General features: G+C 39.2%; 1 protein-coding gene across 1 annotated transcript; it reads left to right on the top strand.

Moving 5' to 3' along the window:
- Positions 1 to 309: 309 nt before the first annotated feature.
- Positions 310 to 22515, top strand: cs (citrate synthase). The gene is made up of 10 exons (XM_087147810.1): positions 310 to 538; positions 7427 to 7477; positions 9173 to 9280; positions 12928 to 13125; positions 14014 to 14202; positions 14549 to 14748; positions 15883 to 16012; positions 16383 to 16484; positions 16865 to 17074; positions 18809 to 22515. Exons 1-10 carry the CDS (start codon positions 491 to 493, stop codon positions 18971 to 18973), a joined length of 1401 nt encoding a protein of 466 aa, XP_087003936.1. The 5' UTR covers positions 310 to 490; the 3' UTR covers positions 18974 to 22515.
- Positions 22516 to 22787: the final 272 nt, after the last annotated feature.

Below are 22787 nucleotides of genomic sequence, written 5' to 3'. Positions count from 1 at the left end.
GGTAAACAAACGACCACAAGCTTGCAATGCATGTCGGCCAGCAGTGGGTTGCCACCGAGTACCAAGTAAAGGCTCGGAGAGGCTGGTCTATACCTCTGATCGGCAATGGATTGGCTAACAGCTTCATTCATCTCCCCTTGGCACGTGCGGTATTGCCAGCCGTAGCCGAGTATCTTGAATGTGGCTGAAGCTTAACTTTTAGAGGTTAACCTACCTGGACGTCTGGGTACCATTCTAACTCCACATAAAAAAGGAGAAGAACTGGGTACCTGACTTTCTTTTATGTTGCAACTTGCAACTGCTGTATGCATATGCATTTGCATTGCTACTAGACTGCTCGGACCTTGAACGTCCCGGCCGGCAAGGGCGAAAGCACGAAACTAGCCTCAAGAATCCTGTTTGCGCATTTCCTCGATTTTGCATAGGCCTACCCGTAGGCATAGTTAGTTTGAAACGTAGCCACGGTTTTCGAGTCACCATAATCAACAGCATGTCTTTGCTCAAAGTATTATCAAGACGCAGCATTTTCCAAGCAAAAGTAAGTGATCAGCTCGTTGCATGTTTGAACAGAAGCCCACGCTTAGCCTCCTACATAAGGTTTCGAGTCAACTCGGACCCAAACCAACTCGGACCCATGCCAACTCGGACCCATGCCAACTCGGACCCACGACCAACTCGGACCCATGTCAACTCGGTCCCAATACTAACTCGGACCCACGACCAACTCGGACCCACAACCAACTCGGACCCAATACTAACTCGGACCCACGACCAACTCGGACCCACCCTGAGTCAACTCGGACCCAACCCCAGGAGCGTGATTAACTTGTTGAAAATTTTTATTTTGTCCACTTTTACATTTTAGCATTTTGGTAAATGACACTTTTGCACTGCATGCTGCCGAGATGTAACGTCCTCTCTACATACACGTTATGCAGAGAAACAGTGGCACAGGCTTCCCAGAATTTCTCCGTTTTCGAGTTTGAACAGGCATAGTGGTTAAAAACCGTTTAGGACTAATTTTGGTATCAGAGATGTCTTGGAACAAGTGACCGACGAACGTCGTATTTTTATGGAGGCACATTTCCTTTGATGTCTTATTTGCCGCTTGTAATCTGGAATCTTAATCAGGTACACAGTATTAGCTTCCGAGGGTACCGGTGTGATTGACCACAAAGGCTGATTTTGTCACCTCCCATTCTTGAAACCCTATGATCGGGGAGTGGGAGCTTGGGACAACTAATGGGAGCAGCTTTTGGAGTGTGACTGCCAGTACCAAATCATTGACGCCCTTTCTCTTAAGTTTTTTTGGCACTCCAGATCACCAGCAGAAATCGAAAGAACTTTCACCAAACAGCCCCCAAAGTTTTTGTTGCAATAAAAAGCCACAGATAGGCCCTTCTGATGTACATAAGAGATGCTGCATACGTACAACAGATACTGCAGATATGCATCAATGTCACGAACATTGACCCTTTACAGTGTCTAATGGTGTTATCCCCCACCTCACTTTTCAACACCCCCCCCGAATACCGGCAAGATTTAGGCAGATGGAGGACTTCATCCATACAGGCCTTAACTGACTGTCCAAATAACGCAAATAGGTTGGTAATTTCGAACAACACAAATCAAATCATTTTAAAATAAAAATGTGGAATATTTCCTATTGGCTTAAACTTGGAGACGGTTTTGAAGCGTTGTATGTCTGCTCGCGAGCTCATTATTAATATTTTGTGATCCCACGGTTTCTTATTTTCTACAATAAGACGTACCATAATCACGAGGGATCACAGAATTATTTATATAAACCCTGACTTTGTGATTGATAATTTCCGGTTCAGAGTATTTCTTTCACAAAAAGCCCCACAATGCGGGCCTATTTTGGATCATGGAGGTAGAATGTTTGGATAGAGGCAGGCGGCTACATTCATATGAGCGCATAGTTTTACTACTATTAGGGGGGTATCTTCGGGAAAAGGCGAATAAAAAAGTTCATAAAATTGAAACGAAAAGTGATCGATCTGGCCATAATCTTGAATTTCCTGCGAAAAAAATGAAGGCCAACCTCTTCGCGAGGTTCAAGAGTCGGCGCTATTTCGGTCTACGGGCGCGTATTTGGTGTAATGCAACCATATGACTCAGTCCGGGGTCCGAGTTGACTCGAGGTGGGTCCGAAATGGCGTGGGTCCGAGTTGGCGTGGGTCCGAGTTGGTTGTGGGTCCGAGATGGTCGTGGGTCCGAGTTAGTATTGGGTCCGAGTTGGCGTGGGTCCGAGTTGGTCCTGGGTTCGAGTTGGCATGGGTCCGAGTTGGAATGGGTCCGAGTTGGTTTGGGTCCGAGTTGACCTGATCCCCTACATAATTGGAGCACGCGTGAGCTTGACTATCTTAGGAGTGAGGATTCGCCTGTTTGATTATCGCTCAACCATATCCAAAAATCATTAAAGGCAATCGCCCGACCATTTCCAAATGTTAAAAGAGGCGATTTGTAGGATCCAATGGGCCTCCAGCTGGACCAAGAGGATGTCATTTTCTTAGGCGTAAGCCCTAAGCCTACATCATTCTTGAACAGTATTTTGTTTATTGTCAGGAATGCTATGGCATTTTGAAAGTGCCCTTCAATCGTACCAGAGAAACCTCCATTTGCACTTTCTGAAGCAAATCTTCTACAAAAGACCCTATAATAATAACTAACCAGTGGAACTACCGGGCATTAGTATGTTTTGTAGCATTTAACCTAGATATTATTGGCAAAAAGTGAGTTTTTGTCTACCATCCTCACCTCTCATCCTTCGATCAGCACACATCTGCATTCTCTGTGGCCATACGTCACGTGACAAAAACAGGCGCAGGGTTTTCGAGTAATGAATGTTTATGTTGCTTTCGATAGCAGTCCCTATAATTCCAACTACTCTCGTTGGGATTATGTACAGAGACATCTGGGAAATCTGTGGTCAGGGAACCATACTAATCACATATCGGCTCGACTATTTTGGAAGCAGGGGGCGGCAGCGATGTCAGGAAATTTCCAAGGAAATTGTGGATCTTGACATACATGTAAATGAAATTCATTCACCATTTCTTAAAAGGGACCACAGTAATAACAAATTCATAGCCCTTCGGACATTGGATCAGGCAAGAATCTAAAACATAACAGATGTACATCTGTGTGATGAAATTGGTCCACATACTGTGATCTCGTGTCAGCCTTCTCCCCCTTCACTTTTGAAATGCCCCTCCTCCCACAATTATCAGAAACTCCTGTTCCCGGCACAAATTTGCAGTACCGCCACTTTCAAAACACTATTTCAAACTGCGCACCCTGACATTGCCGCCTCCTGCTTCCCTACTAGGCTACTGTTCAGAAAGTAGCCTAGGTGTACCCTAGAACTGTGGGATCCGATGTCCGCTCTGCTGGTGGGGTGGATGTTGGACCCCACAGTTCTGGGGATAGCAACGGAGTCTCCTTTGGTCAGAACTGAACTTCACAGGTTCACGAATGACTAGGAAATGCATGTGTCACGTCACAGCTGCATCGTTACCAAGAAATCAAACATTCCCAACCAACGTGGCTCTTTTCATCTGATGAGGGGGGTGCTTTTGCTTGAGGCGGATTACCCAGAGCAAGTTAGCACGCACAGGCCTACATGTATGTAGACGCAGCTATATGTAGCAGAAGACCGGCCACCAGCCATATGCATGATGTGCAGATTGAAGATGTGATGACGGAGCAAGGAAATGTGAAATGTGCTTGGTAGAATGTCTCAGATTATTAACTGAAAAGTTTAATTAGAAAGCTGATCTCTGATTGGTTGCGATGAGCCGACTAGGGAGTAAGAATATTGAAGATAACAACCAGACCGTGCACGCACTCATCCACATGGTGATAATGTCAAACCTGCTCGGTAGAGTGTCTCTAATTGGTTACTCAAAAGTGTCATAAGAAAGCCAATCTCTGATTGGTCAAAAAACAAATTAGGGAGTGAGAGTATTGGTTAGAAAAGCTAAAGCTCATACACTCTGCCATGTGCCTGTGTCAAGTTGACTACACAGGTGCATTTATGTTGATGGACATAAGGTTAGAAAGCCACAGTTTTCTCCTGATTTACTCTTCTAAATGTAAACCAAATAGGGTCATGAAAATCAAGAGACATTGCCTGAGTAAGACTCTTTTTCAGGGCCGACGTTTATTTAAAAGTAACTACATGTTAAAACAAGGGTTCCCAAAATCCACACTCCCCAAAACGCTCCAGCAGTCAAGGCCCTATCAACTACTTCATAACTTTTGGTTTTAACCATTTGCTGCTGGGTGCTTTTAAAAAATCCAGTGCACCCATACGGTAGATTTTCAAGATTTTCATTTTTCAAAATTCTTTAAAAATTAATTATTTTATTGAATGGAAGTTTACACCCACACGAATAACTGTTTGGTGACTACTCTAAGCTGACAGGCAACCTTCATTGACTCCTGAGTATTTCAGTCAGGCCTGCCGCCCTGTAAAGAGAGCCCAGAATTGTGAGGTGTTGCATAATTTCCTTTGTCCCCACCGAATGTGAATGGCATCTTTTCAAATGCGGCTGGATTAGCATGCAGCGGTGCTGTGTTGCTCATCAATGGGGCCCTGGAGCACTTTTGTGCGTGGTGCTAATCCGCCCAAAATATGCCCCAAACAGTGATATACTGTTTAAAAACAGAGACGGATTACCTTCGAAAAATGATGGCGGTTCCCAGCAGCAGGTCTTTTGTTTTGAGTGCAGTCTTGTTACACGGACTAGCTCTTTTATCCCATTTTGGGCACCTTGGCTCTGCATATAAACCCATGGTGCTCGAAACAAGGTGCCCCGGCAGCAAGTGGTCAAGAAAGCAGGCCTATCACCAGTTCATGGCACTGTTAGACACTATTTGCGGACCTGCATGATTAGTCTTGGTAGGCCTAGTCATGCTAGTTGATCATGATTCACTAGTAGGGCCTATCAGAGTAACAGAGTATCTGTCAAACTATTGTGTCAACAAACGATAGTACTGTCAATACACTTTCAACACCTCCAAAATATGTTCTAAATAAATGAAAGTGACATAGAGCTGTAATGTATGGACTTAAAAGACAATATCCATTGATTTGAGGTTACATTGCACTTGTAGTCCTTTTTTCATAATGCCAGTAAAAGATGGTCGCTAACTTTTAGCAGCATAGCCATTAGCGGCCATTTTGCCTTGTTACGAAGCTTGCACTGTGCTACTCAGTTATGGGTGTGCAATTAATGCAATTAACATGCCATAGACAACAGTTGGCGACTTTGCTGCAGATGATAGGGTTAAAATGATGCGCTCCAAATAAAAAAAAAGTCTGCTTTATCCCAAATCAACGCAACAGTTGTCACCACCGCCGTCAGTTTTTGTTTTGTTTAATGTTATCACCCTTTAATGTAACAGTATGGTCTGCAGTGCCCCCAGAGGCAACATGGATGCTGATTTTTATGAACGAAAATGGCAATTTTCAAACATCTAGCTTTCTGTTGTTCAGCCAAAAAGTCATTTTGTGCTTACACATATAATTGACGGTCAAAAATTGCCCCTGTTAATTTACAGTAAAACCTTACGACAGTGTGTTGATAATACTGTACATGTTGATGGTGTGTAGATGGAAATTACGACTGTCAATAATAATGTCTACAGGAAATGTTATTACTTAACATTCATGTAGTTAATGTTTCAATTTTTCCTCAACTACATTTGATCTTTTAGGACATGTTATCCCTTTTAATGGCTGATATGCTACTGCAGGGAAGCATCAGTGACATCCTTGCATTAACTTCTTTCCTAAAGGGAATATTTTGCCTTATGGAGGTTGGATATTACATGTACATGTATTTATATAGGTCTGCTGCAGATGTTGAATGAATAATAATTAAATTCTCCTGAGGGGTGAAATGTCTCAAAAATATCAAATTAAAATGGCTGAATATTCTACCATTGACTAAAAATTCAAACAGTTTTGTGCTAGTTTGGAGACTCACTTAAATACAGAGACATTTGCACAAGGTTACACTTTGTTATTCATGTAGTTCTTGTTTGGACCAGCCTGTAACTAGTACATGTATAAAATTCAGTTACAGGAAAGACAGCTGTTTAAAAGGCTGGGGAAATATTGTTCTTTTTGTCCAACCCAGTGATCGGTTCAAATTAATAATTCAAACATTTAAATTTTGTCAGGGGCCCTCTAACAGTCAAGAGCATATGCCCAAGATGTGAGGACTGATTGCACTTTGCATGTGGAAAATGATTAATTACCACTATGTAAAAATGTCCAATTGGTACATCAGGCATGCACAGTAGTCAGTGGTCTTGAATGTTGGTAACTGTATGCAAATTAGATTTATAGTAAAGATCGCGGTAACACCATGCATTTATCTCTTCTTTGAGTATGTGTGGTTCTGAGAAGAACCGGGGAATAACTCGACGTTTCAAACAGTGTACTCTGGTCTCCTGTAGACCATGGTGAATACATGGTGTTACCGCGATCTTTACCATAAATCTAGTTTCTTTCACCATGAAAACCTTTAAGTCTTATATGTATGCAAATTGTTGTAAGTACTACATGTACATACCGGTATGTATGGCACAGTAAGTAACTATAGCTGACACGGGTGAACTGTGTCTAGTGAGTTTTAAATATTCAAAGGCAGTTTCAAATACAGTGTACATGTACATTTATGTATGTATTCAGTTATTAGTAGCTACTGTAGGTGGTTGATTAGCATATGCAACATATTTTCTATCACAGCCGTGTACACTTCAAAATATGACATGACAGGACACCGTCTGAATCGTGTTACATTGTGTAAAATATTTCTACAATTATATTAAATATTTAATTATATTTTTACATGTACCGGTATTCATGCCACTGTGTATTTTAAAATCTGTACTGACATGCACAGTGCTTCTAAACATTTAAATCAAGGGATTTCCAGAATTTCGGATTTCAAACAACTAAAAAATCTGCCTATTTAGCTCTTCATGTACAATGTACATGTAATTTCAAAACATATGAGAAAAAAGTATGATCTTAGAAGCACACATGAATTGTAGCAGTTTGACCATGTGCCTGAAATGTTAGTCTTCATCTCAGAAGTTATTGTCAAAATGTTGAAGAAGACAGTTGTTTGGTGAGATGTGCAAAATTTAGACAAATATTACTACACATCACTTGAACTTAAATTTCTGCTAGACTACTCTGTTGTGAAATGACAACCACATGGTCTGACTACAGTGTACGTTGTGAGAGTTTTCAAATGCTGTACTTACATGTACATGTACCTGTAACATGGACCACTTGAGCCTCTCTGGCTATACACCTTGCCTACCTGGCAACATCTCATTCAATTCAGCCATTAAAACATATTAGTACTCTTCTCTCCCCTAGAATCTGCTACCGTCACTAACGTGTGGTACAAGGAGTGTCTCCGATTCAACGGTAAGTGCTCTGTACTTTAACATCTTGCATACATGTACAGTATATGTCCTTACATATACTACCAACATAACCCACAGTATAAAACAGGCACATTCTATTCATTTGGGCCTGTGCACAGTAGTAATATTCAACTTCATCATGAAATAAGCAAAATTGAATTTGAATAAGAAAATACATCTTTATATTGCCTCTTCTAAGAAGTATTTTTTTGTCATCTCGGCAGGCACTTAATCAGGTGAAATACACATGTACATGTTACATGTACATGTAACATGTTTGTGTAGGAAATGTATTCATGATTGTATGGTTGATTTATTCCATCATGCACATAGAAGCCAATTATGACTTAATTGCATGGAAATGTACAGCAATGACTATAATACAAAAGGGCACTTCTACACTAATGGGGTACAAGTGATAGTAAATTTAGGCTTTGAAAGGGGGTCACTGGAGGTTACAGCGAGGCAAGATATTTTTCCTGTTCATTATCGAAGATTCTCTCTGTACTCCGAAAACACAGATACATATACATGTAACTGAAGGTATGTACATGTATTACTTAGTATGTAACATGGACAGAATTTTCATCATAAATTAACGGAATACTTTCATTTATAATGTGCACGAATTTACCCAAATATCATCCCATTTATCTATACATGTACATGTAGGTTGTCAACAGACATTAAGCACATGTTTTCTTTGTTTTTACACCACAATTTTATACCTACATGTACATAATGTGGACACAAATTTGTGACATACATGTACATGTACTTGTGTCCCTGTTATGTAACATGCTGGACATACCGTACATGTAGGTAATACCTTGCAGAGTCTTAGTATTAATAGTAAATTGTCTTGGTTTATATTACGAACATTTAACTACTACAAGATGAGTTGCAAATCAATTTCCCAGTGCACCTTCATACAGTACTTATAGTAGCCCACTAACTGACAGGAAGCAGGGTCACATGAGATACAGAGTAGCGATTGGATGCAAAAGAGGTAATATGCTGGAGAGGTTTTGGAAGCACCATTGTACACATTACATGTACTGTACACACCATAGGTATTCATCCTTGTGCAGACTTTAAGTCAGACAGTACTACGATTATTACTATTTACATGTAGGTGGCTTATGTGTACATGCATGAAAAGAAAAACAGAATATGATGCAAAAACTGCCTCCAGCTACATGTACATGAAGGACAAGAGTGACTGGCATCCACCAAAAATGGAAATGTGAAAACTGTAACCTAAAGGCCAGGCTAAAGGTTTTCAATTCTAAAATCCTGACTGAACCGGTGCATTAAGAATTGTAAGAAAAAACTCAACAAATTTTACACATGTATGTAAGCATTACTACAAGGTACATGTATGTGAAAAGGCATTGAAAACAGACTTACAACTACATGTACAGGTATTTTGGTCTTTGGAAACTGCATCTTCATGTAAGGGAATTAATCTAGCCCCTCAGTTGTAAGGTGGACCCTCAACCACGACATACATCAACCTCAAGGAGTCTTCAACCCATAAACAAGCAAAGACATTCATTTCAGAACAGTGAAGTCCTGTGTATGAGCTCTGGCATGCCAGATTTCACAATTTCAGTTTCTCCAAGCAAAACATTCCACAACATCTGTTGTGTAATTCAAAGCTAGTGACTGTTGAGTTTCTTCCCAATTCCAACAGAATTTGAAGGATGTACTGGCTGACTTGATACCTCAAAAACAGAAGGAGGTGGTAGAATTCCGGAAAAGCTATGGCAATAAGGTGATTGGGGAGATTGTTGTAGACCAGGTGAGTAGATGCATTACGTGTACATCATATTTGATTAAGATACCGGTAGCTTTTAAATCTTGAATAGCATTTTGCGGCATCTCAACCTGTTTGTGGATGGATCCATGTTATTCCCCTTTGGATTCTAGTTCATTTCCTCAGAGATCACTTTCCAGGTTTTTAACTTATTTCATTACTGGTCACTGTAACTGTCCATTGAAATAAATATGGTTGTCAGTGACAGTGTTATTTAATTTTTCAGTGTCTTTTTTTGGGGGGGGGAAGGGTAGTGGTTACTTTTTCATCTCAATGTCTGTGTGTTTTAGAGATTTTTTAAAAAGTTTTAATGTGTCAAGAAATTTTCAGGCATTAATTAATCCTTAGCCCCCTTTGGGTGCATGTTAAATTATATTGAAATCAGAAAATTTGGGACTGTTAGGAATCTATACTGCTGACAATTGTATCAAGGTTTCTTTTGTGATATGACTATTTTTGGCAAGAAGTGATATTTTAACCTGCATTGCAGGCAGTTGACCCCATTGTGCTCTTGACCATGTACATTTTACAGCGTAGGTACAGGTACAGTATGTGTACACACTGTCTAGTTTCTACAAATAGTTCACACAGTAAGCAGTAGGGCTGGTTCCTCATTCAACTTTGGGCGTTCATTTTTCCTGAAGTGAAGAGCAGTGAATTGATTCCCAATGTCTGATGAAATGAGGGAAGTCATGGTTGTATCTGGAACAACGATGGCTGTGTCCATCTTTCAACTTAATTGGAGATAATTAAAGTCTCGAACATCAGCATTTTTGACGGACGTGAACAACCTGTTAAAATCCTAGCCAATAAAATTGACTGAGGAGTGATAATCCCTGTGGTCATTTTACACATATTTATACACGGTGAAAGGTGATAATATTTACACATATTAAAACTATAATCACAAAATTAAAAAATACCTTTCACAATTAATCAGGTCCGGAAGTTGGCAGTCACAAACATTATTCATTTTGACTGCAAAAAAACAGCGAGTAAAATCAAAATCTATGTATAAGCTTTAAAAAAAGTGCCAAAAAGCATCCCCCATTAATCCTTTTACGACTGGACCAATTGCATTTTCTTCAAATACGTTTCGGAAAACCGCAGTCCAAAATACTGATCATGGTGATCTTGTGGCTTCCGTCATTATCTCATGGTGACATTAGAGAAACGTTTTTCTGCATCGAGGGCTGTTTGACCTTTGACATCACTCAGATAGTGCACCATCTTTTTCATTTGATATTTATGAGTCCCTCCAGGGAATGGCGACACTCCGCGATTTTTCTCTTTGTACCAAGATTTCTCGAAAGAAAATCTGTCATACTGAGTGACGTTAAAAAAAATGACATCCAAGACATAAAATACGACTCATGATGAAACTCTAATGGGCAGAGTTGTTAATTTTAATGTAATTTTCAGCTGTGATATCTCCAAATTAAGTGGCAAAATGAACAGCAAGCATGGAATTTTCGAGCACTACATGTGACAGCGTTTTCGGCATTCTCGAGTGTCATGCCTTTTTAGTCAAAATTCTCAAGCATCATCAAAATTCCGTCAAATATGACGTTCGCAACGAGCATATTGTACTCAGTATGCATTTATGATTCAGCCAAATTTAAAGATTATTTTCGGTGGTTGAAAGGTATAAGACTTGGCTGATATGCTGGTATAGTGAGAGTGATTATAAACAGTAAGAGAATGAAGAGAGCCAAACTTTTCTCATCATTTTCCGTCAAATTTGTGCTCTTTTTTCATGGCTTATTTTTTTAAAGTTATTTCTTAGGTTCTTTAAAATACATCAGTTGAAAAATATACTGAATTCTCCTTGTTGTTGAGAAAGGTTTTGAAATCAAGTCCTCTGGTGTAAACACTTTGACGTAAAACTTTAAATGAATTCAACTCCATTTGATTTGCTCTGTTAGCCAACCAAATGTCCAACAAATGTACAAAGTATGCCTAATTATCCCCCAAAATTATTTTTATAAATCTAAAGGTGCTAATTTGTATTTTAGATGATCAAAGTCTTTTAGAAGTTTTGAAAAATGACACAAGTTGCATTTTGGTCCATTTTATGAAGCACATGCCAATCAGCATCCATGTGCTGATGTACGTGTAGACAAGACAGTGTGCCACCTCTCAACCTGGTGGTTGTTGGATCTAGGTTATTAGTGCAATTAAAACTATAAATAATGAGACGATGTTCGAAAACCATTTGTCAATAATTCATTTGTCAATAACGTTTATAGAGATAGCGTTCATAATTGCTAAATTATGAAGTTGGAGATGTTATTATTTATAAGTATGAGATGGCATTCAGAAATATTCATAAATGATACAGTGCCATATTTATTTACAATTTTCTGAGACAAAGTCCATATTTAAATAATCAATTACATGTATATATTAGGCCCCCGCCCAAAAAAGGGTTATACTTCTGGTTTCCTGACTGAGACTAATTTTTTGGTGTGACCCTAAAATTTGTATGGTCAAGTTTGAAAAACAAAGTAAAAAAAAAAGAGACTGTTGGTTTTTTGCTCCCACAACACCTCTCAACAACTTTTTTCATCTTAAAATGCTTGAATTTATGTGTTTGCCTACTTGCATTGAAAACTTTTGAAAAGAAAGTTCCATTGTTATCACACATTCCCTGTCGCGGTGGGGAAAACATGTGCTTGATAATGCAATAATGCATTGAAGCAATGCTGCACTAGTTCCCACCACGCTGTGCCATTGCCAAAGAAGGCCCGGTTGAAATGCATTATCTCGTCTCTGCAGCCCAGCCGAAATGGTGTGGGTTAACACTATACTGTTCATGCACACAACTCTACAGCTGCACATTAAAAAACATTGATGTTGAAGATTTCTGCAAGTTAATTCGCAGAACTTGTTCTCTTGTCTGTGTTTGTATTTTCAGTGTGCAAGAATTTAATTTGAAGTTTTATTGCTTGTACTTGAAGCAAGCGTGTTTCCACAAAATTTCCTGCCACAGCACAAAGTTTATTGCCTGCCCCTCTGGTGCATCATGTACATGTACGCTAACCACACAGTGTACGGACATTGTTGGCCAGTTTCTTGTCTTGATCTCCTGATTACCGTAGTATTGTGCGTAGTGGTGTGAATTGTCCATAATTCTTAAGAATTGTCACCTGGTGATATTTTTACATTGATTAGTAAACTTTTTATCACTTTTTTGTTTTAGTTTTTAGGTAACTTTTATCCCTATCCAATCAGCACCAAAAAAGCAGTATATATAAATACTTTGGTTAAATGTATTTTTACACTTGGCGCCTCGTAGAATAAAGAGAAAATAAACAATACAAGCATAACTACTGTAGTTGTGCTCACTAAAGGAGAAGTCAGCATTCTAGACAAGTTAGAAATGTGTACCAATGGGATTGGACCCTGTTGGACAGAAATACATGTATGTCCCCATAAAAATCCTGCAACACTTGTGTAGTCTCTACAACAATATACGGTACCTACATGTAAGTACAGGTATGCATGAATAAAAGAAGTTGACCAACTGGTCTCATGCTGTATCACCTTCTCATTGAACTCAGATAATTAGAACATGGTATTCATCAATGTGGCGATTTACATACATCAATATGGAACATGTTTCACTATAGCTGTATGGAGGCATGCGTGGCATCAAAGGTCTGGTGACGGAGACTTCCGTGTTAGATCCAGAGGAGGGAATTCGCTTCCGAGGTTTTACAATTCCCGAATGCCAGGAAAAATTACCCAAGGCACCAGGCGGTGAGGAACCTTTACCAGAGGGACTGTTCTGGCTGCTGGTGACCGGTAAAATACCAACAGAGAAACAGGTACATGTAATGCAGCTTACGCTTTTGATGGCTTGAACAAACTTGCAGCCAAGTGTTATTTGTGTACCCATGAAGTGGGGTAAAAAAAAGAAAAACCACATATGTATGTACATGTAAGGCCTAGATTGTTTACAGAGGTAACACAGGCAGTTGTTTGTGGCCCTATGTCCTTAAATCTATGCCTTTTGTTTAATCATAGACATGAACTTACATGGATTGGGTGTTAATATTAAATTCAACCCTGTTAGATCCTTAACAGTTCAGAAGGAGGTTTAGGAGGATTTGTCAATTTGAGGAAGGTATTTGCAAAGCCTCTAGACTGTTCCGTTGGTAGATCTTAATGCCCTTCGGAAATTGAGATGCAAGAATGTCCCATTACGATCTTGCACAGTGGAAGATTTTAAAGGCTTTGGAAAGGTGGCAAGGAAAGATACACAGGGAGTTGGGTTGAAGAAAGTGACACTTTGCAAGGGTACTTCTCTTGATAATACAAATCAAGAATTAGACTTGACTGTTTGTTGCCTCAAAGCCCCAGCTCTTGCTCGTCTTGCCCTCGACACGGCTATCCAATTTTATCTTGGTCAGCGACCTGCCATCTGGAGGAGGCCCTGCGGCCATCCCCTTCTCACTTGGCTTAAGCAGGTTGCCGATGCTGTGCAGCTGTTTCTAAATGTTGCTCTTGCCAGGGGTACCTGGAGGTCACTACGACCCTCTTGATGGTCATGTGCAGAATAATGATGACGATGACGACGATGATACCTTCACTGTATCATCATCATCTGTACAAGTGATGGTGTGCAGCTCATTATCGGCCAGTAAGTCAATTATGGATCACATTTCTGAAGAAAATCGATATTGTTGACTGAATGTCTTGTTATTTTGTGGCAGGTGCAAGCAGTGTCGAAGGAGTGGGCAGCTCGTGGTGCTATTCCTTCTCATGTGGTTCAGATGCTGAATAACTTCCCAAGCACCTTGCATCCCATGTCACAGTTTAGTGCAGCCATTACTGCTATGAACAGTGATAGCAAGTTTGCTAAGGCCTACAATGATGGAGTCAATAAGGCTTTGTACTGGGAGGTAAATGTGCAGGTTCACTCAGCCTGGAATATATATGTGCAGTAGGCCTAATTAAGGTTTGTCAAGAAGTCAGTAAAGGGCACGATGTTGTTTGAGGAGATAAAAGGTGATTCACAGTGGAACATAGAGCTTACAAATGACTTCTTTGTTGACATCAAGCACAAGTTTGTTGATAGATATGAGGATGCCATGATATTGCTATATGAAAAAGTCTGGACACTTTCGATGTTCAAACACCTGTCACTTGGAAGCTTCTTCTAAGAATGGCATAGTTTTAAAATAAAATTGGAAGGATTTTCATACTAGTTTCTGAAACTTATTTCTATTTGACTTGGTCTGTCTGTAGTATGTATATGAAGATGCCATGGATCTTTGTGCCAAGATAACTACTGTAGCAGCCACCATCTACCGTAATGTGTATAGAGAAGGTAGCAGTGTGTGCCCCATTGATGTGGACCTTGACTGGTCTGGTAACTTTGCCATGATGCTTGGTTATGAAGATGAGATGTTCAAGGAACTCATGAGGCTCTATCTCACCATTCACAGGTACATTCACCAGTTTTGCCCAATGCAATTGACAATGAAAAGAAACTTAAGTTTTTCTGTGTACACGTATTTGAAGTTTTGGGCCACTTGTTTTCATATCAAATATCTTTTTTTTTGGAGGGGGGAGTTGTTAAACATCCCACTCAGAGGTGTCCTTTGTGGTTTTATTTATTCATTATAATTCTATCTCATATCTCACATCCAATATCATATCCAATGTCAGCATTTCTGGGCCATAATTCTCTCTTGTCAATAGTATTTTTCTTTAATTCTTGGTTAATACCTCAGTACAGAAAAGATATTGTTTGAGACAATGAAAATTGCTTTACCCACACTGAGTCGTTGAAGAAAGTGAAACCAATTGTTGACAATACCAAACATTTCTTAATTTGAATTTGAATTAACAACAAGGATTTTGCAGATACAGGACTAACACACTAAGAATAAAAGTGGAACATGAGCATATATTTGATACCATAGAGCATGTTTTGTTAAATTGTAAGTTGAGATATGTACAATTTTAGCAAAATCACTATGTAGAATACTAGACTGTTATTGTGACATCCAAAGTTCACTGTCATGCCAAATGCGAGCTGCCAACTGTGCAAGATGTTCATTGTGAAGTTGACATGCGGCGTCTTAAAGGAAGAGGCTTAGTGGTTCAAACTATTGTACATTTTAATAAGTCCTGATTGTTCCTGTGGCTCAGGAGGTGACTTGGTCAGAAATGCTGCTGCATACATCATAGAAAGTAAAATAAAGGGATGCTGTGCAGCACCATGGAGTGTTAAGTACCAACCTTGTAACTGATGCGTTGAATATGTTTACAACGTTAAGCTAAAAAACCCTGGCTTGTCTATTGGCCAATTTTTGTGTGGTTGCAACAGAATCGTCATGGAAATAGAGTCATTGGAATATCATGCCATTTCCAATGGGGTATTTTGCATCCTGTAAGGATGGACATGGAGTTTCCCATGTTTGTTTATACTAGCAGTTGCACACTAATTCCTAATTGCCCTGATGAAGGCGTATCCTGCAAAAAGCCCAGCTTCCACTATTGGGTGAACGTTGTTTTATGTATTAATGTGTTTCTAGTAGAATGTTTATGTATTCTGTAAATTGCTTTGATTTCAGTGACCATGAAGGAGGCAATGTTAGTGCTCACACCGTTCATCTTGTTGGCAGTGCTCTCTCTGATGCCTACCTTAGCTTAGCTGCCGGCATGAATGGTCTGGCTGGACCCTTGCATGGACTAGCCAATCAGGTCGCTCGTTTCTTCCATTATCTTTAGTTAATCACAGTCATTCAATTTCCAACTTCTTAGATTGAAATCCTCTGTATAAACATGATTGGACTTTGATGTGTCAGACTTCTTATCAAATGTAGCAGGCAAGCAGTCACAGTATAAAGTGAGATGACATCACTCCACAGTAGTCATGAGTGTTGTAATATCCCCACAAACCAAGTTAATCACAAAGTTATTTAATATCCACTCACACAGCTATTCCAATAAACTGTAATAAAAATCATTCCTCTGGCATTTTGTAGGCCCTATTATTTGTTACACTTTTCATTTTATGGTGAGATTGTCTGTTCTTACACTAACTGTAGTCAGTGTACCTTGATGATCACAGGAGGTACTGGTGTGGATTACCAAGCTTCAAGAGGAGCTGGGAGGTGAGGTATCAGATGAAAAATTGAAAGAGTTTATCTGGAACACTCTGAAATCAGGACAGGTAAGGCATTGATATCTGGAATTGTCAAAAGCAGTTTTCAAGTAACTTTACGAGATGTTGCATGGCACACAGGGTGAGAAATGTCACAAAACCCAATGTATAAGTGGCTGAAGTTACTGACAGGAGGGTGGGTACATTAAGCTATTTTACCGTGATTAGCCACGGTAAACCGGCCAAGGCTGGTGCTGGTCTCAACACAGTGCTACAAAATCAACGGTTGCAGGTTGTTGCAGTCAGGAGGATTTAGTCTGTGTTGGATATGGCTGCATCTCACAGGGTGTCAAAATAAAGACTGGATTGAAGTAAGGTGTAATAGGTATATGAATATTCACTGCAGATAGTGTGGCACTAGTCAGATTATTAGTACATGTGTATTGCAGGTGGTACCCGGCTATGGTCATGCTGTACTTCGCAAGACAGACCCAAGATACACCTGTCAGCAAGAGTTTGCTCTCAAACACCTCCCTGATGACCCACTCTTTAAATTGGTAGCGCAGCTGTACAAAGTGGTTCCTGATACCCTGCTGGAGCATGGTAAAGCCAAGAACCCATGGCCAAATGTGGACGCCCATAGTGGAGTGCTCTTGCAGGTGAGTGGTTTAAACTTCATATATGTGGACTTAACTACTTCCTGCCGGGGACTCCGGGATCGGAGACATATAGTTTATATGGGTGGCTGGGGTCTCCCAACTCGGACAAAGGAAACGGGGCCCTGTAACAAAAGACCATACTCCGAACAGAAGACCAGGCTGCCGGGCATTACCGGCATTTTTCACTCTCAAAAGTGGTGATAATCCAGCCTTGTTTTGAAACCTTATACCAGGGTTTGGGGCATTGAGAGCAAACGGATTACCACTGGGGACAAAAGCGCTCCACCACCACAGCGATGAGCCACACAGCACCGCTGCATGCTCATCTGGCCCCTATTGAAAAGAGGTCTGCAGTGCACCAATTTTGGGTTCTTGAACAAAAGACAGTTATATAACACCGCACAGTCTGGGCTCTGTGTAAAAGGCTGCTGGCCTGGCTGAAATACTCGGGCGTCAATGAAGGTCACCTGTCAGCTTAGAGTAGATTACTTACTAAAGATTACTTGGTGTGGCTATAGATGACCGTTAAATGAAATGATGAGTTTTTGAAGGATTTTGAAAACGTAAAAAATGATAGTCATACTGGCCCAGCATCATCAACATTGAAAAATGCCCTGGCATGAAGTGGTTAAAAGTGATTTACAGTTGCAGTGCATTTCTCTAGACATAGTTTTTCTACACCTTTATACTCTTCTACACCTTTTTACTCTTCTGCAGTGTATAAAAATAATTTTACATCCTTTTTGGGTTAAATGCTTTGAAAATCACACTGTTTCAACCACATTGACACTTGAGTATTTCAACTACGCCTTCCGTCTTGTAAAAAGAGCCCAGATTTTGCAGTGTTACGGAATTTTCTTTTGTTCATGAAACCGGCATAGTGCACTGCTGACCTCTTTTCAAAACGGGCCAGATTAGCATGTAGCGGTGCTGTGTGGCTGATTGCTGCGGTGGTGGAGCGCTTTTGTCCTCGGTGGTACACTGTTTCAAAACAAGGATGGATTATAATTCCACTACTGAGAGTGAAAAAATGTTGCTAATGCCCAGCAGCCTGGTCTTTTGTTACGAGTACAGTCTTTTGTTACAAGGCCCAGTTCCCTTTGTCCGATTTCGGAGATCCTGGCCATGCGCATAAAGAATACGTATCCGGTACCAGAAACCCCGCCGGCAAGTGGTTAAACATCTGCAAATTTGTCCATGCTTTCTTGAACAACCGAGGGTGCTGTTGCTGTAATGTCATCCAGGAAAATGTGGTTAAGTGCTAAGGTTTTTCTATTCACATTATGAACCCAGAACTTACTTAAAACATTCCTTGGAAAGAGTTGCTTGCATATTGCTGTGTATGTATCCTGGTCCAACAATGAATAACCAAAGAGGAAAAATATTTGGCAAAATTTCAAAGAATTTCTGTAGTTTTTGTGCACAAACCAGTGCAATATTGAGATTACTTTCCTGGGATGACGTCACAGTTGTTCTCATGAATATTGAAATAAATGAGGTTAATGAGACTCCAAGGTTCATTTTGGAGATTTGCATTAAAAGATTTTATTGAAGCTACCCTTCATTAAGCGCCGGGTACTGCAAGTATTTTAATTTGATTACATAGTAGAGATTTTTTAATTAAAATCTAGGAGTGTGATAGTTGATAAAATTTTGGGTCATGAATGTGCACAAAGACCCCAGTGGCAAATTATAGTTCGGCACGTGTTTTTATTTGTTTATGTGTATTTACAGCATTATGGTATGACAGAGATGAGCTACTACACTGTGTTGTTTGGTGTGTCACGTGCACTGGGCACTATGGCGTCTCTAATATGGGATCGTGCATTGGGTCTTCCCCTAGAACGACCCAAATCAATGAGCACTCCAGGCCTGAAGAAGTTAGTTGGAGCCAACTAAATCCAAACCTTCACATCACCTCCCCAGGAATTTACAGTTTGTATGATTTTGTTTCGAGAGGGAAACCGGTTTCAGCTGCAGTGTTTGTAAAGTGTTAGAATTCTTGAAAGATGAGCCCTGTTCTCTGCCATTTCATTATATCTTTATTCCAAAATGTTTGATTTATGTTCAGGCACTTCAGCATGATAAATACTCTTTAAAGGTATATCAGGGGACAGACATTAGCCATGAAACTAGGATAAGAATGTCTGATACTAATGCGATTCAGGTTATCTGCGGTGGAGTTGCAGTTACTTCTCAGTCCTTGTAAGTACTTTACAGTACAATTGTATCTGTATGAATCAAGCCTGTAGGTACTTTTGAATGATTTCATGTTCACATCGTGCTTTTGTGAAAAACGTGTACAAATTTTAGCAAAAGAACTGACACTTGGACTAGCATCCATATCCTTTTGAAAAACACTTGTCCATTGTCAGCACACCTGCTTGTCAGCAGAATCTCATGCTACACATAATCTTAACTTGGAGTATTCAGTCCGCAAAGTTTTTTGAGCAGGGTTTGGATCCTGTCAGACAACCTGGCTGGTTTTATTTCTCAGAATACTTGCTGGCCTCAGAAAAGTACTTGGCTACAAAACTGATTTAGAAACTTTCTTTATGATCGTGGTTGTATAAACTGGTTGTCAGAATCCATTTTCCAATATTGTTTCATTAGACTGAGTTGTATAGAATAAAAAGATGTCCTGTCTCAACAATTATATTCTCACTTAAAAATGCAGCAATACTTCTACGTATGTGTGTGTTGAATGAAATATATCTGCCATGCCTTTCTGAACTGTGTCTTTGTGGGCATAGCCAGGATTTGGAAGTTTGTGGGACTTTTTCAGGTTAGAGAAATAAGTAGTTTGAAAGGGGGATGCATCATCCTTGATGTCCTTTTTTAAACAGTGGATTGTCTTTAATTTTGAAAATTGTTTGGAGGAAACAAGTGTACTACATGTAAGTGCAGCCACTGAGGCTGGCAGATTGTATTGATTACATATTCTGGGCTGTACATTACTATGCAAGGTTTTTCCCTGAATCATTTTCCCTAGAGATAGTGTGTAGTTAATGTATGTTTTTCTGGGTGATGGTTATTTGCAGTGTGTTCATGTTGCCTGAGATATATAGCAGTATTATTTTATGAGGGATGCATGCTTAGATCCACATATTGTAAATGTACTGCATCAGATAAAGAGCTTCTTGGGGACAACATTGACCAACAACACATTCAATATTGCCCTATAATGATCCGTTTGGATCTTTCACATATCCAGTTCACATGGGCTGTCGTCTGCAGTGTCAAATTCTTTCACTGAATACTTAGAGTACACGTACACTGAGTGAAGTGCCACATAACTTGAAGTACAAGTGGTTAAAAACCTTATGTAATTGTGCATTGCTGACATAACCTACTTTGCTTCAACTGAACTTTGCATATACATGTATGAATTCATGTGATAATTTCTGAATGAGTTAATTTCAGTTTTGACCAATCACATTTGCCTTGTTCAAGTAACTACAATGAATGGTCTACAGACATATACATGTAGTATGCATGTGGAGCTTTCATTATGTGTTTCGTGCCATGAAAATGAAAAAATGAAGAATGAATTTACTGAATAGAAGAACTGCATAAAGAGATGGATACATCATTGTAGTATGAAACGCGGTAAGGTCATGTATACAGCATTGTAGCGTGAGAAATGTCATTTAAAGGCTTGAATCAAAACAACTGTCCAAATTTATGCCAATGAAAGGTTATGATCTACCTTTTACACTGTAAAAATGGTACAGCTATCATCCATTAGAATACTACCTTGTTTTGCATTTAGATGTCTTTCCATAATTATGTGCATTTTTAATGCACCTCAACTTCATATACATACATGTATCTGCAGAGACTGTTCACTGAAATGTTACATGAGTGAAATGCAGCAAACGAATGATATGGAATGAATCAAAGACATACGTATGGAAAGGAATGATATGGAATGAATCAAAGACATACGTATGGAAAGGAATGATATGGAATGAATCAAAGACATACGTATGGAAAGGAATGATATGGAATGAATCAAAGACATACGTATGGAAAGGAATGATATGGAATGAATCAAAGACATACGTATGGAAAGGAATGATATGGAATGAATCAAAGACATACGTATGGAAAGTTACCTTTATCCTCCCACATACTCAAGTCAGCATTTTTTGTGTGTGTGTAAATCATGATGTAGCATGTTCTTCCAGATAACTTGTATTTGGAACGTAACAAATTCAAATGAAGTGAATCTAATCTTTCTCCTATGTTTGAAGACTAGTGTAGTTCTAATTTTACAGATTTTGAAAAAAGTTTTCCGTTTTCAAATTCTGAGTATTCTTTTAGAGAAGCAAATTAGCAGTTTCAACAATGCTACAGCTTGAATATGAGCCGGTACGAAGGTTTTAATGTGATACTAGCTGTGAGTCTTTTTTTCCGGAAAATTGATTAATCATTTGATCTGATTTTGTTCCAGTTTTTGTACCCAACCTGTATTGGCATATTTCACTAGCTGAACAAACTGTACATTGACAGTTTTGAACAGTGTAAATAAGTTGAATAGCTGCACATATCCTGACATTTTAAGAAGTGCTAACAGTTGATTTCGGTCATTCACTTTCCATTATGTATGCATTTCTCTATCAAATTCTTGCTGTCTTATTAATAACTTAATTTCATTTTAACCTCATTTCTAAAGAAATCAATTGATCACCTGTTTGATTTCTAGTGACTAGTTGATCATTAAATTTCCTGTCAACATGCAACATGTATAACACATTTCAATCAGTGCACAGCCATTGCTCATCCAGTCATCTCTACATCCACGGTGAATACATGTATTTGCCGGTGCTCTCTTAGGACTAACCACCAGCATAAACTCTTCCACCTTTTGGTTCCAATTGTAGAAGAGTCCAGACTACCTTTACTTTAGTTAATCGAGACAAAAATAAATCAACCTAATTGGTTTTTACTGTATTTAGAAATGGGCTGTTATATTAGAAATATGTTGTCCGTTGTCACAACCTGCTCTGTGATCAGATGTTAATTTAGGAATTGATACTTGACATTTTCAAACTTTGTTTAGACTTGTTTTATCAAAGTACATGTACATTGAGTATCCAGTGTTTTATATATATACGTTGATGTAAAGGCAAAACCTGTTATTAAAATTAACGTATTCTCTTCATCAATTACAGTAATACAGCAGGTAATTGTTTATTCAGACGAACCTCAGATACATGTATATGTTTCATATGTGTACATGGGTGTTCAAACACATTTATTAAATTGGATGGAGATAGATTGTATTGAATAAAACTAAGATTGATTGTATCCAAAAAGACACGAAAACATACTCGTGAGAATGATTTGGATGTGTTCTTTATCTCCAATTTAAGTTGTTTTCATTGTGGAATTTGAATGGGTTGATAAATTAAAGCTGCCTCATGTTTTAATCACAACCTGTTGCTGTGAGTGACTCTTCATTGGTTTCAATATGTCAGGATTTGCTTGCACAATAATTGTATATATTTCATGCGAAGCCTGGGGACGGAGATTTAGTGTCAAACACAGAAACTGTCTTGGTCCAGAACAACATACAAAAAAATGACAAGTAATAGTTGACTACCTGCATCAGTGAGACGATAGCATCTTGTCGAAAATACCAAGAACCATCAATTTACAAGTAAAGTCTTGTTTTTCATTTTCTCAGTTAATGTCGCTTCACTTCGTT

Source organism: Acanthaster planci, linkage group LG17, assembly GCF_054643075.1.
Source record: "Acanthaster planci isolate LZ-2023a linkage group LG17, COTS_SCS, whole genome shotgun sequence".
NCBI lineage: Eukaryota > Metazoa > Echinodermata > Asteroidea > Valvatida > Acanthasteridae > Acanthaster > Acanthaster planci.
The sequence above is the reverse complement of the archived record's forward strand: the minus strand, read 5'-3'. Positions and strand labels throughout refer to the sequence as shown.

What these genes read in the sequence shown, in the direction of transcription:
- cs (XM_087147810.1), top strand. Translation starts at nt 491, where the DNA reads ATGTCTTTGCTCAAAGTATTATCAAGACGCAGCATTTTCCAAGCAAAA. An exon ending in CTCTATCTCACCATTCACAG is followed by an intron (nt 14,749 to 15,882) that starts GTACATTCACCA and finishes CTTTGATTTCAG; the next exon opens with TGACCATGAAGGAGGCAATG. An exon ending in TGCATGGACTAGCCAATCAG is followed by an intron (nt 16,013 to 16,382) that starts GTCGCTCGTTTC and finishes TGATGATCACAG; the next exon opens with GAGGTACTGGTGTGGATTAC.